This window comes from Peromyscus eremicus, chromosome 11 (assembly GCF_949786415.1).
Source record: "Peromyscus eremicus chromosome 11, PerEre_H2_v1, whole genome shotgun sequence".
Taxonomy (NCBI): Eukaryota; Metazoa; Chordata; class Mammalia; order Rodentia; family Cricetidae; genus Peromyscus; species Peromyscus eremicus.
The window spans coordinates 7,827,634-7,847,444 of NC_081427.1; the positions used below are offsets into that span (position 1 = coordinate 7,827,634).

The 19,811-nt window shown below is 39.9% G+C and overlaps 1 protein-coding gene across 1 annotated transcript in view; it reads right to left on the bottom strand.

Annotated features, from left to right (window-relative positions):
* Nucleotides 1-19,187, bottom strand: part of LOC131921991 (10 kDa heat shock protein, mitochondrial-like) — a 33,167-nt gene extending 13,980 nt beyond the window's left edge. Inside the window, exon 1 of the mRNA XM_059276729.1 lies at nt 18,992-19,187. Coding sequence (XP_059132712.1) covers nt 18,992-19,187 — 196 coding nt within the window. The remainder of the gene's footprint in view (nt 1-18,991) is intronic.
* Nucleotides 19,188-19,811: the final 624 nt, after the last annotated feature.

A 19,811-nucleotide genomic window follows, 5' to 3' on the forward strand; every position in this document is an offset into this window, starting at 1 on the left:
TCTGTTTGAAACTTTGGAACTTCATCTTCTCTCTTGGATCCCATGCTACCAATACCATGACTCAGGTGCACAACAGTTTCACTTTGTGCCTCATACTCATTCATCAAGCTTTCGCCAAGTCCTTCCACACAGAACACTAGGGAAGCCCTGAGATGTCTGCAGAGAAAAGCAGCAGCACAGAGTTTCAGGTTTCAAGTACTTTTAATACTGAATTTGATATTAAAACCAGAACAATTGGCTTTGAAGTGTGATGAAAGGGTCAATTAAATGAATGTCTTAATACAAAAATTACAGAGAGACTGAAAAAGATGAACCACTGGAAACTTAGTTGGTTAAAATTGTACATTAAAGCATGATTCTTACAGAAGGACAACCTGGTGAGGTACAAAGCTATGTCATACTCTGTGTGCGCAGAGACAACACCACCATTCTAGTGAAGAGAGGGTTCAGGTATAGCTTAGATGTGGAGAAGCACATTTGCCCATCTGGAAAACCCTGCAGCCAGGTGTAAAGGGTGGTGCCAAGACACAGTGAGAAAAAAAAATGACATGACCGTGTGTGAAGGCTGAAGATGTGGGTAAACTTTATGTTCCATTCTGTCTATAAAGTGGCATTGAAAGCTTTTCAAAGATGAATGTGCATCATAAATGCAATATTTTTGGAGAGTAACCCTCATTCAGAGGGAGCACATGGGGAGAAACAAAGGCAGAAAGCAGGACAACCCACAGGAAATGATCTCCACTGTGTAAGCAAGAAGGGATGTGGGTCTGGAGCCTAAACCAAAGTGACCTGGAAAGACTGGAAATACAGTTGTTCTATTTGCTTTGTGAAGAGGGGAGAGAAATACAACTACAGTAGAAAAATAGCTTTGGCAGGTGCCTTATATAATAGATTGTCCTTCATTCCCCCCACCCATGGATTTTTGCTTTAACTGACCACCGAATAATTGCTTTGGCACTAAGCAATTTATCATCTTCCTAAATCCAGCCCAGCAGACATGAACTGGAAGGATTTTAAAAATATTAGGTTTAGTGGACTGCAAGATATCATTGCTGCTAGCCTTCTAGTAGCATATGATATTACCTCTGCCTCATGCATTTCACCAGCAGAGAATGCCAACATATCACATTTGATACCAGGGGTAAACTTTAAACTCTTAAACACAATGCATAGTTGAACAGCATGCTGCACTACTTAACCTTACTGAATTCTAGTGGAGCTGTAAAGTATTTATTATACATTTCTTATTCATAAATAAAGTTATCATTTAATCGTGTACTAATTGCACATATTTGAATTCAGTTCAGCAGCGTCCATAATAGTGACAGATGCTAGAATATTCATTTTGAGTTGTTCCCCCAGGGTTGTCCTATCTCCATATCTCAGAATCACAAGCCCTGTGCAGCAGCATTCAACATCCACAAGGCTATAGCACCAGTGACTGCAATTTGACTAGCTAGCAAACAATGACATAATTTATTTAAAACATTGCCTTCCAGTTCCTGGTCCAGTCTATAATGAGCCTGAACGTCACCACCCCATCTTAACAGCAATTAACAGACATCAAAACATATACTGCAATAATGACCAGAGTGGAAAAATATGCCTATGAGTGCAACAGCAGCACAAATTTTATGGGGGTAGCCAAATAATCTCCTATCAGATTGAAGGAGGAAACAAATGCCTGGTATTTCAAATCTGACTAGAACATGCTGTTGAGGACTGGACAGGACCCAAGGGTAAACCTACTGTTATTGTTTTGGTAAATGGACACAGCATCAAAGAACCCTCTAAATCTGTGTATCTCCACTCATATATTAGTACATCAGATAGAGTTCTTTTTACAGTGAATGATTAATTCGAAAACTCACAACAAGTCAAGGCGTGGGGAATAAATGACTATGGAGTACAGGCGCAAATGGGACACACCCCTCCCTACAGCAGCTGGGAGCCCATAACTGAAAAGGGGCAGAAAGTTTGAAAGAATCAGAGGTCAAGAAGGACCAGAAGAAAACAACGTCTACTACTCATGACAGGACCACTGCATTTATGAACCATCAGTAGTTGTTATTTCCTGCACGAGATCAAGACAGTCAACATTTTACCATGTAGTGGGAAGGGTTCATCAGCTCCACCCCTAGCTGAAGAGCTAAGGACAGTTGATGGCATCTTGAGATGGAGAATCAGTTTTCTTTAAGTTTTCCTGGTATGTCAAGCATGCTCCAGTGGATGCAGCCACACCCAGAAGTATATGTACAACACAAATCCAAGTCGATGGTTTATTAATTTTTTTAAAAAGAGGACATGAAGTTGGAGGAGTAGGGAGATGGGGTGGATCTGGAAATAGCTAAGGGGAGGAGTTGGGTGAATATAATCAAAATGCATTGTGTGGCATTGCTAATGAATTCATAAGAATGATTATTTTAAATCCAACCAAAAAGTGGTTGGTTATTTTCCTAATGTCCACGCTACCATTGCACCAATGGGGATATCTTGCAGGCAAGTCGCTATTACAGCTCACAGAGCTCATAGCTGAGTGAGACTGATGATTGCTTTTCTCCTCCAGTAAGCATGTTCTAGCACTGTGAACACTAGCCAGTAGGAGAGAAGCTTCCAGTTGAGTATCAGCTAGATTTGTCTGTGTTCTATGCCATAAGTATGTGGTGTCTTCAGCAGTAAGGTCTTAACCATCAGATTGTGGAGGAGAACCAATACCACTGGCAATGACTTGTAGTTTTGGGTGGTCTATGTGACCAATGACTCAAAAATATGTAAACCATCCCTGGTACTATGGGTTTTATTTAGTAGCATAAATGTATTTGGTAGCATGATGTCTAGTTGAAGTATTATCTCCCCAATGACATGGTAACGGCACTTAAATTCCTTTTATACGTATGTATTTTAGAAAGCTTGTATAGTAGTAGGTCTCTATATGGCTTTCTAAGAATTTTTAGTGTAATGTATTCTTTCTTCTATCCTGCCCTTTCCTTCCCAAGTCTTCAATATTCCTGTTCTACTTTCCCCTCTATCTCTTTCTTGTTTTGCTTTTGGTTTGGTTTGATTTCAGAGACAGGGTTTCTCTTTGTAACCCTGGCTGTCCTGGAACTCTTTCTATAAAGCAGGCTGATTTTGAACTCAGAGATCCACTTGCCCCAACTTCCCAAGTGCTGGGATTAAATGTATGTGCCGGCATGCCACCCCTTTATCTCTTTATAACACTATATTCTATGTCCCCTTTCTTGGAAGATCCCCTCTTCACCCCGGCCCATGATTAGCCACCTAACCTCTGTAGTTATTCAGATTGAAGCATAAATATCTAAACCATAAAATATGACATCCACTTATAGAAGAAAACATGCAATGTTTGTACTTCTGGGTCTGGGTTACCTCTCAGGATAATTGTTTCTATCTCCATCTACTTACTTGTAAATTTTATAATTTTATTTTTCTTAACAGCTGAATAATATTCCACTGTATAAATATAAGACATTTTCACTATCTATTCATCAGATGATAGACATTGTGTTGCTCAGTTTTCGACCATTTGACACAACCTAGACGTATATGGAGAGAAGGAATCTTAACTGAGAAAATGTCTTGATGAGATTGCCTTTTGGCAAATCTGTGTGGTATTTACTCAATTGGTGATTGATGTGGGAGGGCCTAGCCCATTGTGGGTGGTGCTACCTCTAGATGGGTAATTGTAGAATATATAAGAAAGCATGCTAAGCAAACTGTAAGGATCAAGCAAGTAAGCAGTACTCTACCATGACCTCTCCATCAGTTCCTGGCTCCTGGTTCTTGTCTTGAGTTCTTACACTGATTTCCCTGGATAATGGACTACAAGCTATGAGATAAATAAACTCTTTACTCTTCAAGTTACTTTTGGTCTTGGTGTTTTATCACAACAAAAGAAACACTAATTAAGATAGACATCTCAATTGTTTCCAACTTCTGGCTATTATGAATAGAACAACAATGAATGTGAATGAGCAAGTGTCTCTGTAGTAGAGTCCTTTGGGTATATACCCAAGAGTGACATAGCTTGATCTTGTGGTAGATTAATTTTCAGCTTTGAGGAACCATCATGAACATGCTGAGAAAGAAATCAGGGGAAAATTCCATTAACAATAGTCTGAAAAAAATATAAAAATAAACTTAACTAAGAAGACAGAAGATACGTGCAATAATATTTTTTTTAAACTGAAGAGATTAGGAAATGTAAAGATGTCTATGATCATAAACAAGAAAAGTTAATATTGTGAAAATGACCATGTTACCTAAAGAAATTCATGGATATGGTCCGTTTCTCATCAAAATTTCAATGACATTTATTACAATAACATTCTTAAAATCCTAAAATTCACATGAAACCAAAAGACTCTAAATATCCTGAACAGTCCCAAGAAAAATGAGCAAACTAGAGTTATTAACATATTTGATTTACAATTATAGTAAAGATTTATTGTCACCAAAATAACATGACATTGGCACAAAAACATATACCAACTGAATAGAATGCAGGACACAGAAATAAAGCCTTGCCTTACTACCTTATTTTTTTTAACCAAAACACATTGTAAAAGAAGACACCTTCATCAACAAGTAGATTTCCACACACAGAAGAATAAAACTCTCTCTCACCCTATCTCTCACCCCATACAAACAACAGCACTCAAAATGAGCCAAAGACTTGAACATGAGACCGGAAACAACTGCTGGGAGAAACACTTCAAGACCAAAGCACAGGCGTGAATGTCTAAGGGACTCCAACAGCTCAAAAAATAATAGCAGGAATCAACAAACATGATTTCATAGAACTAAAAATTCATAGCAAACAATTAACTTAGCAAAGAATGGGAGAAATATTTGCCAGCTATTCATCTGATGGAGGATTGATATCCAAAATATATAAGGAACTCAAAGAATTAAACATCACAGAAATACAATCAGTAAATGGATGAAGAGTTGAATAAATAGTTCTCAAAAATAGTAAAAATGCCCATTCAGTAGTACATGATGGCAATTTATATATACTTAGCCATTAGTTACATACAAACTGTACTTTGTATGAACATCGACTTGAAATATATCAAATGCCTTAATCAAAGAACCAAAACTCTGACAATAGTAGAGAGAATCAATTAAAGATATATAGGCAGGGACTTTCTAAAAAGAAGATCCCAGGAGCCTAAGAAATTAATGAAAGACTAGCAGATGGCATCCCATGAAACTTGAAGTTTTAATACAGAAAAGAACAACCAAGTAAAGGGACAGCAATATGATGGAAGAAAATCTATGCTAGCTGTGTATCTGACTAAGATCCAGATCAGAATACATGAAGAACTAAAAAATGAAACACCCCAAACCTCCCAAAAAAAAATAATCAAGAAATGGGCTATTCAGTCAGTAAATGGGCTAACGAGAAAAAAGTTCTCAAGATATAAAAAACAAATGGCCTGTAAGCATACAGAAAACAGTCAACATCTTTAGTCATCAAGAAAATTCAAATTAAACTATGTTGAGAGTCCATCTCACCCTAGACAAAATGGCTATCGTAAAGAAAACAACAAATGTTGGTGAGGTGGGGAAATGTGAACTCTTATACACTGCTGGGAGAAACATAAATTAGTCAGGCCACTATAAAATCAGTAGGGAGGCTCTTTAAAAACTACCTCATGACCCATCTACCCCATTCTTAGTCTATATCCAAACAATTTTAAGTCAACATACCCCCAAAATATGTAAACATACACAGTCACTGCAGCACTATTTACAATAGCCAAGATACGAAATAACAGAAAGATGATTAAGAAAGTGTGTTTTACAAACACAATGGAATTTTTTTCAGTCACATGGAAGTGTGAAAGTGTATCATTTGCTGGAAAATATATACAACTAGAGATTATACTATGCCAAATAAGCCATATTCAGAAGGACAGATATCATATTTTCTCTAATTTGTAGATAATATGTTTTTATAAATCACATATGCCATACACATACAATGATATGACATGAGAAATTTTGGAGAAAGGAGGAGGTTAGTGGGAGAGAGGACAAGGTAGAAGAAAAAAGGGGGAGGGTATGGGGGAGATAAACATGCTGAGAATACATGATATACTTTAAAGAAATAGTTTTCATGAAATCCAATAATACAAACAGTGAATGTGAAGCAATTTAAAAAAAAATACAACTCAAAATGTATAGGATGCAATGAGAGTGTTGCTCAAAAGCAAGCTTACAGCCGTGAACTCATCTATGAGAAGAGAGAGAGAGAGAGAGAGAGAGAGAGAGAGAGAGAGAGAGAGATCTAAAATCAATCATATAAGCATCTGTCTTGGGAAACTAGAAGAAAAAAAAGCCAAGAAAATCCAAAGCAATCAGAGGAAAAGCAAGGGCAAGACTCGGGGAAAAAGTCGTTGATACTGAAACAGGAGACCAAGAAACACACTCGACAAAATATTGGCAAAGTCGATAAGCTTCTAGTAAGGCTGAGAAGTAAGACAAGATACAAATGGCTAATACTACAGCCTAAAGGAGAGGCACCTACAGCACTCACAAACTTAGAAAGAATAATAAAACCATACAGTAAACTCTTTGATAACCCCAAATAGGATAACACAGATGGAATGATCTTACTTGAAAGATATAATCTGTCAAAACGCATAAGAAATACACAAGCTAAACAGATACATACATATATAAAAATGGAATTAATAACCTTCAAAACAGTAATTACTAGGTCTGGATAGGTTCATGGGTAAATTCTACCAGACATTAAAACATAAGTCTTCTACAATTGTTTTCAGAATATAGTCATACATCAAATACTTCCTAACTCATGTTATAAGGCCAACATTATCCTAATACTAAAACAAGACTAAGACATTAGAGAGAAAGAGAGAGAGAGAGAGAGAGAGAGAGAGAGAGAGAGAGAGAGAGAGAGAGAAGGAAAAATTAAAATTATCTTTGCAGATGCCAAGACAGTATGTGTAAAATATTTTCAGGAGAATCTGCAATAAGTAAACTCATAAATGATTAAAGCAATGTTTAAGGACACAAGATTATGGCACAGCTGTATCTGAATGGAACATCAGAAGTCATAAAGCCAGCACAGCTGCTTGACAAAGATCCAGCAGAGCTGAGCCACATGATGGCTGCCATGCCACCTTTGGTTTTTATCTCCACCTGTTATGTACTTGGGGCATTTGGGGCATTTTTAATATTTGTACAACTTGAGGATATTGGGTGGATGGAAAATTCCTTATGAATCATTTACGCCTTCTCCCAGGAATGCTGCTTCTAAGCTTACCCAGGAAAGTCCTGAACATACTATTTACCCCCACACTTTGAGGGAGATATCCTTATCTACTTGAAGGTCTTCCTTATGCCTTGGAGGTTTGACACATAAAGAAGCCAGAGGTCTCTTTATGAGGCTATGATACATTCTTGAAACATCTGTCCCTCTACTTACACAGAAACAAGATATTCAAAACAAAGTAAATTAAAAAAGGTCAACAAGTTTCAGTGGGCTAGAGGAGTTGACCACAGTTCAGATTACAAGCCTCTTCCCACTGTACACTCAGACAATTACATGGCATACAACTCTGCCCTACATAGAGACAAATTGATAAGTAAAGTATGGAGTGGAAAGATGATAAAAGTATGAGATGTTAGGACCTCCCTCTCTTAGAAGTTAGCTCATGTAGAGCCACTACAATGTCATATGGCCAAGGAACAACAGAACACCAGGATTAGACATATAGACAAATTCTATAAGGATATAAATGTGAACATTGATTGTAATTACTGCAGCTTTAGCCTGAGAATTTTTCCTGGGAACTCTGACCACTAAGAGTTAGTAATACATTGCTTGAGACATGGCAAAATGGCCAGGGTGGTTGAAGGTTCTGTTTTGGTCTAGTGTCCTTGAAGCAACCAAAACAACCAGCCTGAGCACAGGCTGTCATATGCCTCTAGATTCTCAAAAACTGGTTTATGGAGTTTATGAATAAGAATGATAACTCTGTTTATTAATGATGTCAGAACTTGAGGGAAAATGATTGGAAATGATAACTCTGTTCTGTCATAGTTTATTAATGACTAAAAGATGAGCAAAAGGAAGCGAAACACATGTCCAAAAACAAAAGTGATATGATCTATGTTTTGGAACATCATGAATGTATCCCTGCTAACTAAATTCTGTATAAATAAACACTCTGGCTGCTAGTCAGTCAGGCTGCAAGATTCTCCCAACCACCATGGCCTGGCTCACTTCCTTCTCCCGAGACTCTACACCCTCTGCAGGACCCATCCACCACCGGGGAATTGCTCCCAGCAAGATTAACTTTCAGGCATTAATCACATGCCAATACACCAGCAATAAATAAGTAAAGGTAATTTTTTTTAAAAAACCACAATATTATTGGGTAAAAAAAAACTTACAAAATTTGCATAAGAGCTATATAAGGAAAACTACAAAAACTTTGCACAGGAAGATAGTCCATATCCATGAACAAGAAGGTGTAGTAGACTACTCCTTCCCAACTTGAGGTAAGACTCACTGCAGTGTCAGTAAAAATGCCGGCACATTAACAATCTGACTCTCAAGTTTATATTGAGAAGTAAGTGGCTGAGATTGTCCAATATCATATGTGTGGCAAAGAACAAGGTCAGAGGATAAGCACTGCTCACCTTCAAGATCGACTATAAAGCTACAATAATCAAAACAGTGGTGTTAGTGAGACAAGGGGAGAGAGAGCAGTAAAACAGAATAGCAAGCCTAAAACTAAACACCTACACTTATACAACAGTGGTATGATGGAGAAAAGATAGTCTTTTGATTATTTTGTTTTATTTTTAAAATATCCTTTGAGAATTCTATAGTGCATAAAATGAAATATGACATTATCTACTCCCCATTTGCATACTCTAATTCATTTCATGTGCCTTCAATCTAACCCCTGTACTGAGTGGTTTTTTACACAAACCTAGACATATCTAAAAAGAGAGAGTTTTAATTGAGAAACTGCCTTCATAATATTGAACTGTAGGCAAGTCTGTAGGGCACACCTTGACCAATTATTGATATGGAAAAGCCTTGCCCATTATTGGTAATACCATCCCTGGGCTGGTGGTCCTGGGTGATATAAGAAAACAGCCTGAGCAAGCCATGAGGAGCAAGCTAGTAAGCAGCAATCCTCCATGGCCTCTGCATCAATCCTTGCCTCCAGGTTCCTGCCCTGACTTCACTGAATGATGAACAATCTGTAAGACAGAATAAACCCTTTTCTCCCCAAGTTGCTTTTGGTCTTGGTGCTTCAACACAGCAACAGAAACCCTAACTAATACAACCTCCCCTCCCTCTCAACTTCAAGTTTTACTGTTTCTTTCTTTCTTTCTTTCTTTCTTTCTTTTTCTTTCTTTCTTTCTTTCTTTTGATAACCCCCTAATTCTAGTGCTGCCCACATGATGGAAATGGGGCCATCCACTGATGGGTGGGAAACCTTTCAGTGACCACCCCCTCAAAAAAAATTACTCTTCTCCCCAGCAACTATCCACAGATAATGGTCAGTAAGGAGTGGGGCCTGGAGAGCACCTCCCCATCTACGCCAGGATTTTAGCTAGCTTGATCTTATATGGGTCTTATAAAGTAACCACAGTTACTTGGACTCCATGATAGCCAAGTCATGTCCACAAGATATCATTTCAGAGCACTCCTCCTCCTTCTGCTCTCATATTCTTTTTGGCTTCTCTTCTGAAATGTTCTCTGACCATTGGTGGAAAGTTAATGCAGATGTTACATATAGGAACGAACATGCAGGCTCTGAGTCTCAGAACTTTACTCAGTTATGCATCTCTCTATTGACTACTGCCCACTGGCAGGAAAAGGGATGTTTCTATGGCCAAGATTAAGAGTGGTCCAGATTTACGCTTATAAACACACATATTTAGAAGGCAGCTTGACTGCATGATCATTTAACAAAATAACAACAGCAGACTCTACCCTAGAGCCTATGCTCTCCCCAGCCGTGGACTATTAAGCAGAATTACAGTAGCAGACATGAACTCCCTCCTGTAGACTAGGCCTCGAATCCAATCAAAAAGTCATTAGTTACCTCTTTCCAGTCATGCCAGCACTGCACCAGTGGGCACATCTTGCTTGGCAGATTGGTATTGCAATATATAGGATCCAGCACTGGGAAAGACCACTGGTATCTTTTCCCCCCAGCAGCCTAAATAGTACCTTCCAAAAATAGCCATTGTAATGACGACAGTAGAACAAATGGCCTTGAACACATACCACAAATCAAGATATGACTCTTACTGTTGACTTGATTTGCCCAAAATGAATCATCGAACTAATAATATACATGAAATACCTGAAAGATAACAGAAAAATCTAACATATCTTAGGCACATGGTAGTAATGTTTTAAATACAACACTACAGTCACAATCCATGGGAGACAGAATTATTAAAATTTAAAACACCTTCTTGCAAACAATACTGCCAAGTATTTCTTGGATACTTGGCAGCAGTATTGAATGAGTAGACAAGTCACAGTTCATAAGAAAGCAGCTGCAAGATATATATATATATATATATATATGAAAAAAAGACTGTTCTCCAAAGTGCAAAAACTCCAGGACAGAAAATGACCAGCTAAATTTAAAACTGGGTAAGAGATCTGAACAAACAGATCATCAAAGAAAAGACAGAGGTCACAAACAAGTGTACAAAGATGCACCATGCTGTGTTACTAAAGAATTACAAAATCAAATAAGACACAGCTACATCACTATCCTAATAGCCAGAATGAGGAATACTGAATTTGCTGATGAGTGTGTGGAGTAACAGGATCCTTAATCACTGGAGGTAGGATACAAAATACCAAGCCCTGAAAGTGGCTTGGCAGCTTCACATAAAACGAAGCATATCACATGCCATGTTATCCACCAATTTCACTCCTTGGTATTTATCTAAAGGAGTTTTAAAATGTTTCCACACAGATATCGATAGCAGCTTTATCTATAACTGCCCAATTTTGGAGTCAATCAAGATACCTTCACTAAGTGAATGGATAAGTAAGCTGTTACATACAGACAATGAAATACAATTTAGCACTAAAGACAGCAAGCTATAAAGCCATAAAATAAATGGAAGAACCTTACATGTTTACTGTGGAATGAAAGAAAACAATCTGAAATGGCTTCACATTGCACAGTGACAATGACATTGCATTTAGAAAAGGAAACTCTGCCAGTGGAAAGAGGATTGAGAGGTAGAAATGGAAGATTTTCAGGGCAATGAAACTATTGGTTATGCTGCTAAAGCAGTGTGTACCCACCATTGTACGTTTCTCAATACTGGTGGAAAGTACAGCCCTAGGATTTGACTGTTGAATGGTGAATGGCAATGGGGTATCAATGTTGGTTCATGAGATTCAATAAATGGACTGCTCTGAAGTGAGATATTTCAGGCTTGTGTTCCTGGGTGCATTTTTACTTTCTGCTTAACATTGCCTTGAAAAAAAATTCCTCTGAAAATCATTGGCCCTAGGAATGAACCTACTACTATTATTTTGCTAAACTGACTTAGTGTCAAACTTCTTTCTCAATAAACATCTCCATACCCATAGATTTATGCAACTCTTGATCCACATCAAAGAAACGTCTCTGTGCAGTGGATGGTGGATAATGCTAAGACTTGCAACTGATCAAAGTGCAGAGAATAAGTGTCTGTGGAGTACTCAGCCATAAACGGAATATCAATATCATACTCCCATCTCCAACAAGGCTTGAGGAAGAAGATGTGGAGAGACTATAAAAGCCAAAGGACGTAGAGTATTCATGCAACAGTGTTTCCTGGACATGACAGGACCATTGTATTCATAGTTGCTGTGGTCACCTGAACAGGAGCTATAAAAGATCAGGACAATCAGCATTCCTGCGTGGATAGAGAGGGGCACATAAGTCATACCCCAACTGAGGAGCTATTGACAGTTGAGAACTACTCTGGGAGGGAGAATCAGTTTTCTTCAAGTTCACTGTGCTCCCATGGATGCTCATACCCAGGCATATATATTGTTGTTTTTGTTGTTGTTTTTTAAGGAGAAATAACATGAAGTTGGGAGAGGGGGGCAAGAATCTGGTAGGAATTGTGAAGAGTAAGAAAATGAATATGATCACAATATAATGTAAGTATGACATTCTCAAAGAATAAACACAAAATAAAAGTTGATATAATAATCTTTTAAAAACAGGGGTAACTGATGTTATAGGGTCACAGAGGTCAGACTCAGCAGTAAGTATCTAAGAAGCCATATAGGGCCAAGTACAAGACAAAAAAAAATTAAAAAGTGAATTCAGTGTGATAAAGAACCACAAATTTAGTAGTGTGTTAAAAAAACAACTTGTATTTGTTATCTCATAGCATCTGTGGATTTAAACTCCAGGCTCTGCATAGCACCTTCTCTGTGCCCAAGTCCTCCCATGGACTAAAATCAAGCTCATGGCCAGAGCTGAGGTCTCAACTGAAAGTTTTGCTGGGAAAGGATCCACTCATGGGTTTGCTGGAGCTGTTGACGACCTTCTGTTTTATCTGGGGTCTCTCTGTTGACCTTAAGGCTGACCACAGTTTCTGAACTCATGAACCATTCTAACATGGCTGATCACTTAAGCACACAAACTGGGAAGCAAGAGAGAGAATAGAAGCAATATGGAAGATGTTTCCATCATAGAAATGCTATCCAGCACCTTCATTGTAGTTCATGGGTTACAAGCAAGTCATATGACTCAAAGAGAGGTTGAATTGCACAAGGACACAAACACCCACAGAGACTGCAGTCACCAGAGAGACCATGGAAGATAGTGAGAGGACAGAGGACTGTCACAACTCTACACTGGGAACAGATGAGCTCCATTTCTGAAAGGATGTCCATGAGATCTCAAGTCTACGCAGGGAACAAGTGAACATCCATTTTTTAAAGGATTTTCATGAGATCTTTCACTGAGTTTCTCAGTAAAGGAAAAAAGAAAAACTCAGCAGCACTCTTTCAGGTGACCATTGTGGTTTCTTAGAGTTCCAAAAGCTGCAACAAAAGTCAAAAATGGTGGACCACTTAACACTGGATAACCAACTGGGAGTTCTTCCTTGAGAAATAGTTTCTCTTGCTCTCAGCATTCCTTCAAAAGAGGCCATGAATTTAAGAAAGAACAGAGACTGGGGTACATGGAAAGGGTTAGAGGGAGGGAATGGGTGAGGTTGGAAATGATGCAATTGTATTTTAATTGAAAAAGAACCAACAATGGCCTTATTATAAGTACAACTTTCCTGGGCTCTTTCAAAGTTAGCTAGAACATATGTATTATATCCTGGACATGGCAAACCATTTTGTAGACTTAGCTTCAGACCTTTCATCCATAACTTGATGCAACACTGAGTAATTCCTGAACAGCCTATGCTTCAGAATTTTCTTTTGTAAAAATGCAATTTAAATACCTGCTTCATGGGAATTTTTCAAATGACATGATAGGGCCTAAAATTTACAATAAATGTTGACTTTCTCATTTCATTTTTTTCTTGCTTCTTTCCATTCTGACCTCACCCTCCTATAATTTTTTTTGCTTCCTATAACTACCACAAAAAAACATACCATCAACAACAGAGTTTACCATCTTACAGTTCCAGAGGCTAGAAGTCCAAGTGCAAGGTGTTGGATGGGTTGGTTGCTCCTGATTCTCTAAGGGAGCTTTAGCTTATCGCCATGTTCACACAAGCACCCCAATGACTGTTTATGTTTATTTCACATTGGTTGTTTTTCTACGTCCAAACTTCCCTTCTTTATAAGAACATCAGACATTGGCTTAGAGCAAACCTTATGTTTCATCTAACTAGTTACATCTGTGGTGGCTTTATTTCAAATGAGGTAATGTATTGAGGTACAGAGAGAAATTCAACAAATGAAATGTTTAATAATTGACAATCACGATACAATCCAATTCATAATAAATACATAAGGAATGAAAATGTTCTCCTTATTCGTTTATTCAGTTCTTTAAAAAATCACTGTCTATCTTACTCTTCTAAATGTAAACACAGCTATCATAAAATGACATCATAGCTGATTACAGCTGTCAGCTAACAGTCATTGCTGCTTCCTTATCCAGCAGTGTAAAATGAGTTACATGTTTAAGCCTCAGAACAACTCTTATGTGACAGAGGAGATGGCTCAGTAGGCAAAGCATGCAAATACAAGCATGTGGGCCAGAATTCAGGACTGCATAGTCCATGTAAATGCCCAGTAGGCGAGGCAGCCAGCCTGTAATTCCATCACTCAGGAGGAGGGCACAGGGTCTCCAAACAAGCTGGCTAGTTAGACTACCTTAACTGGCGAGCTTTGGGCTCAAATGTGAGATCCTGCCTCAGTCTATAAAATAGACAGAAATAGAGGAAGACATCTCTTGCCAAGCTTTGGCCTCCACATGCGTGCACACACATCTGCGTACACATATGCACGTGCACACATGCATGCACTTACACACGTAAATAAAAGCCTGTTGAGTACTGACTCCTGGCTTCCTCACTCTTCATATGGAGAAACTAAGAAGAGAGAGTTTACAAAGAGATTTCCACATGGAAGGTAGGCAAAGATGTTTCTTGGAAGCACTGGAAAGATGCTCCAGTGTCTATGATTTTTCCCTGAATCTTGTGACTTTTGCAGAGGATGTAAAGAGTATCTCTGAAAGAACATATTAGGACTCTTTCAATTGCACATGGGAGGAAATACTTTTAAAAGGCATATTCTCTCAAGCTGTTGTGCCCCCTAGAAGAGGGGATTGGGGAAGATGGGTAGAAAAATGAGGGAGAGAATGCTACTGTCATCCCTACAGAATGAGCAATTGCTGGAGTTGTTGTGTAGTCGCCTAATTTTCTATGTAGTAGCAAAATTTTCCTGGATTCAGCTTTGGGTCAATGGACATGTCAGGGGCTTTCCAAAAGTGCTGCACTTGCAAATCTACCTCCTGCAGAAAGATCAGGAACACACAGGATAGAGGCGAGGCACATCTGGAGACTGGAGGAAGATCACAGATGAGTATAATCACCAGATGAACGGGAAGTGGTGGGGCTCCCTGGAAATAACCATAGGACGCACCGCCCATGCAGGAGAGGGGGCATGGCCTCTGAACACACTGCTTCTTCTTGGCTTTGGGTTTTAGAAATCTATGCTTTCGTTTTGATGACTTTTTCCAGCTGAGACTGCATTGTGATTTCCATTCTCCAACGTAATTCTGTTTCCTTATCTCAGCTGGAGAATCAAATAGCATATTAATATAATACATTGCATTAGATTTCACCTAGAGCATGCAATAAAAGCTGCTTTCCAACCTTTCCAGCTGGGGCTGAAATAAAGTTAATCTAATTCAATATGTCATTAGTAAAAGTTGTTCTATGGACCAATTGCTATTTGGGGATGGAGGATGGGGGAGAGTTTGAAGGATAATTTAAAGGTCAGTTTGATTGAAAGCAAATTCAAGTTTAGCAACCAATTTCACTGCATTGGCTATACATCTCCATGATGTATGCAAGGCAGGAAACCCAACCTTTACATTTTCTATGTATAATTGATGAGTGGCTTCTAGCGGGATTGGAAAAAGGAGATAAGAGTCATGATTACAGAAGACCAGCTCACTTGAGCAACGTCAAACCTTCTAGAAGGCCATTTTTTTGATCCCAGGTGTTGACAGGCCCACTTGTGCATTCTGGAGTTTTGCGGTTTTCTAAGGCGTGAGATAAAGCTCGATCAAAAAGGAGGCAGAAGAGAGTAGCGATAGGATGATGCCATTAAAGCCAATAGCACAAAATGCACAGCACCGCTCGTAACATTATGAGGCTGCTAAGGAGGAAGTGGGGATGACCTTCCCACGCTCCTCTCTTGACTTTCCAGACCAGGAGCTTCCCACAGAGTCCACCTCAGTGTGGCAGCCACAGTGAGGAATTCTGATAATAAAAGTAGCCTTGCCCAACACTGGGCATCTAGAATTTCCTCCTGTCCCTCAGCAGGTGAAGCCTGGGCTTAGGGGCTGTGGTCTCCCAGTCCCCTGCCCCTGATTCTTAAGAACAATGGCCTCAGGAAGACTGAGATGGACTGTGTATGTCCCATCCCTGCAAAGATGCCCCTTTCTGGATCCAACCCTCCAGGAAGATACCACACTCAGCCTTCACCTCCTTCCATTGACAAGTGCAGCACTTGAGATGAGCAAGTTACCTAGTAGCTTTCCACATCCAAGAGACCTCTGGGCCAGAGGGACCTCACAGCACCCTCACAGTCTGAAAGGTTCTCTTTCTCCTGAAAGATGGAGTCTTGGATAAATAGTTTATCTACCTACTCCTCAAAGGAAAGCAATATGGCCATAGAGATGAAAACATACAAAAAAGGGAGAGTCATCCCTATTAAATTTTCAAGGAGGTGACCGAAGCTATCGGAATGCCAATTTGAATGTAACTGGTCTTGCCTTAAGCCAGGAAAACTTCGGTAAGAAATTCATGGAGCCTGACACCAGTCCTATGAGGTCCTTTGGCCAGAGTTGTTCCCCCTAACTCTGCCAACTTCCAGAGGAGCTGTCACAAAAAAACTATCCATTGAATGTCTCTAGAGCATAACAAAGTTGCTCCCTGGAAATTTGCCAACCTAAGTCCCCCTGGCAGAGGGTGCAAGTGTCCTGATGAGAGATGGAGAATAGCTCTAAACTCCTGAAACCTTCTAGCAAACAACAACACAACTCTGGTTCAAAGAAATGCCATCCTGCTTCAATATCTTTATTAATAAAATGCTGTCATATTAAGATTTTCATCTGGCTAAGATGAAATCTCCAGGCTTTTTGTTATAAAATAGCACAAGCTGACTTATTAGCTGCTATTGTAAGCAGCAGTTGGGGAAAACTGGAGGAAAAAAATCAAAGTAATGACTCTAATCTCCCGAACACTGATGTCTTAGCATTTCACCAAAGATTTACTCACCGGGGCTAGAGATACAGCTCAACTGGTATAGCCTGTGTGGCAAGTGCGAGGACCTCCATTCAACCCTAGTACAGCTGGGGACAGGGGTTTACTCACAGGATGAGAGAAGAAAATGATGAGGAGAGTCAGCATGGGACAAATGCCTCATGATCCACATAACAGTAAATACCCATTGAGGCCAAAGCATCACATGCTTCTTGCTCAGAGTAGGCATGGACACAGAAGAGAGAGAAACATGAACTTCGGAGATTGATTTGGCCTTGATTAAGATAAAAAAACAAAAAACAAAAAACCACCAATGTCCATTTGCTGCTTTTGATGGTATACTAGAAACACACATGAAATATCGCCATGAGGAGAACTGGCCAGAAAGTAAACAGGAACTCTTGTATATATATTTTTTTAATTTTGCATATAAATATATATCTATATAAATTTATTATGAACCTACAGTCATTCCAAAATGAAAAGTTGAAAATAACATAATTAAGGAACAGAACTCTACTTACAGGACCTTGTAAGGCCAGGCTCCTGGAAACCAGGAAGGATGGTGCCACCCTTTTGCATCAACAGAGGCAGTTGTGGTGGTGACACACAGCGGTAGTTAGTGGGCCGGGAAAAGTCACCTTCTTCTTCTTCTGGGCACAGTGAAGAAGAGGGAGTGTTAAGGTGAAAGGGAATATCTTGTATTCAAGCCTGTGAAAGGCCTGTCTCCTGCTATCTTTGCCAAAGGGAAGAAAAATGTTTTCACAAATAATTTGTTCCTGAACCACATGTTTCAAACTTAAAAGTTCAATGCACCAAAAAAAAAGCATTGTTCATTAAATGCACAGATGTTGATTATAAGATGGTAATTTGCTTATTTAACTCATAAGTTACTCCCATCACTTTGCCTTAACTGTCTCATAATACAGTAGGAGTCACGTGGTTCTTCTATGGAGTCTCTACTGAGGAAGACTCTCTCGACATTTGCTTTCTCCCTATTGGCTGGCTGCAAAAAAATGATTCCTCCAGCTGATATGAACCAGATGCTATTCAAAGTGTGCTGCTTTGTGAAGTACCTCCAGCTGTCAGTCAAGAGAGAAGAGATGACAGGGGTGAAGGTGAGACTCTCACAAGTACTGCGGACATTCTAAGGCTGCAAAGCAATGGCCTCCAGCAGACACTGCCGTGGTTTGGGGGCCTCAGCAATGAACCCAGAAATCCTGACTTTACCAACTCTCGGGAAAAGACAATAAAAAGCACAAATCCAGCAGATGAGACCATTTAGAGTAGGGTCAAAAACTACAAGGAAATAAAACAAGAGAAAATGACCCAGAATGATGTCCCACTGGGACAGGAACGGGAAGGTCTCTTTAGAGTTGGGACATTAAAAGCAACCAGGAATCAGCTTCCCACAAAGCAGACAGCAATGGCTCTAAAATACAAACCAGTTTGGTTCTGGTGAGAGATGGAACAGCAGCAGATGAACTCAGAGAAGGAGGCAAGGGCTAGACTACCACAACTGTCTATGTGGTGAGTCAGGCACATGGGAAGGGTGAAGCTCCAGGCACCACACAGGGAATATCACTACTGAGCCAGGGAAGAAGACCCCGCATCCAGTTCAAATATGTTAAATTGTAGGTACCATGGGAAACAGTTCTGTCCCTGCATCTCAGGCTTTGGGGCCGAGGTGCAGATTCCTCAGATTCCTCTAGTCCAGCTCTGCCTTCCCCTTCTCTGTGAATGTGGGAAAACTGCTTCCCTGTGAACGGATCTTCAATTCCCCCATATATTCCTATATAATTCCCACAGCAGCTGCAACAAATCGCCACGATGACAAAGGCTTAAGACAACACCAATTTGTTTTCCTATCATTCTGAGTGTCAGAAGTCAGAAAACAGTGCACCCCACTGGGCTGGAATCAATCTGACAACAGAGCCAGCCTCCCTCCTCCCAGGAGCTCTGGGAAGGATCTGTTTCTTGCCCTCTTCAGCCTCCAAAAGCAGCCCACATTCCTGGGCCCACCGTTCCTCTCTCTCCTCAGAGCCAGCGATCACATCACATCCCACATCCGCTGGGTCTGTCATCACAAGACCTCCTCCGGCTCCAAATGTCCTTTGTCTCTCATAAAACAATGCCTGGGATTGTGTCATATTCCCCTTCACAATTCGGGGCGACATCTGCCCGCAGTTGTTTTGTTTTGTTTTTAATGTTTTGCATGCATATATGCTTGTGTGTATGGCATACATGCATGTATATGTAAGTCCATATGTACCGGTATACCTCTACAAACCAGAGCTTGACAAGGTGTCTGCCTTGGTCATGTTCCACCGTCTATGTCAAGGCAGGGTCTCTCACTCGAGTGGAGAACTCACAGATTGAGCTAGTCTGGCTAGCCAGCTTGCCTAGAGGAATCCCATCCCTGCTTCCCAAGTACTGGGATTTCAGGCACCATCATCTTGCCCAGCATTGACATGGGTGCTACAGATTGGAACTCCAGGGCTCATGCCTATCCACTGAGCCTTGGCCCATGCCACCCAAATTCTTAATCACAGCAGCAAAGTCCCTATTGCCCATGGAGGGTAAAATATCCCCAGCCTCTGAGGATGGGCGGATTGGCATCTTTGAGGGAGCCATTTTTCAGCCCATGACAGAACCTCTCACTATGCTGAAGACAGGTCTGTTGTGGACATGAACTAGAGATAAGAAGAGAAGAAAAGCAAGAAGGAATGCTATATTTAAATCAAAAACTGAAAATAGTACGCAACCACCAAATTAAGAAAGTGGGAGGGCACACATTTATC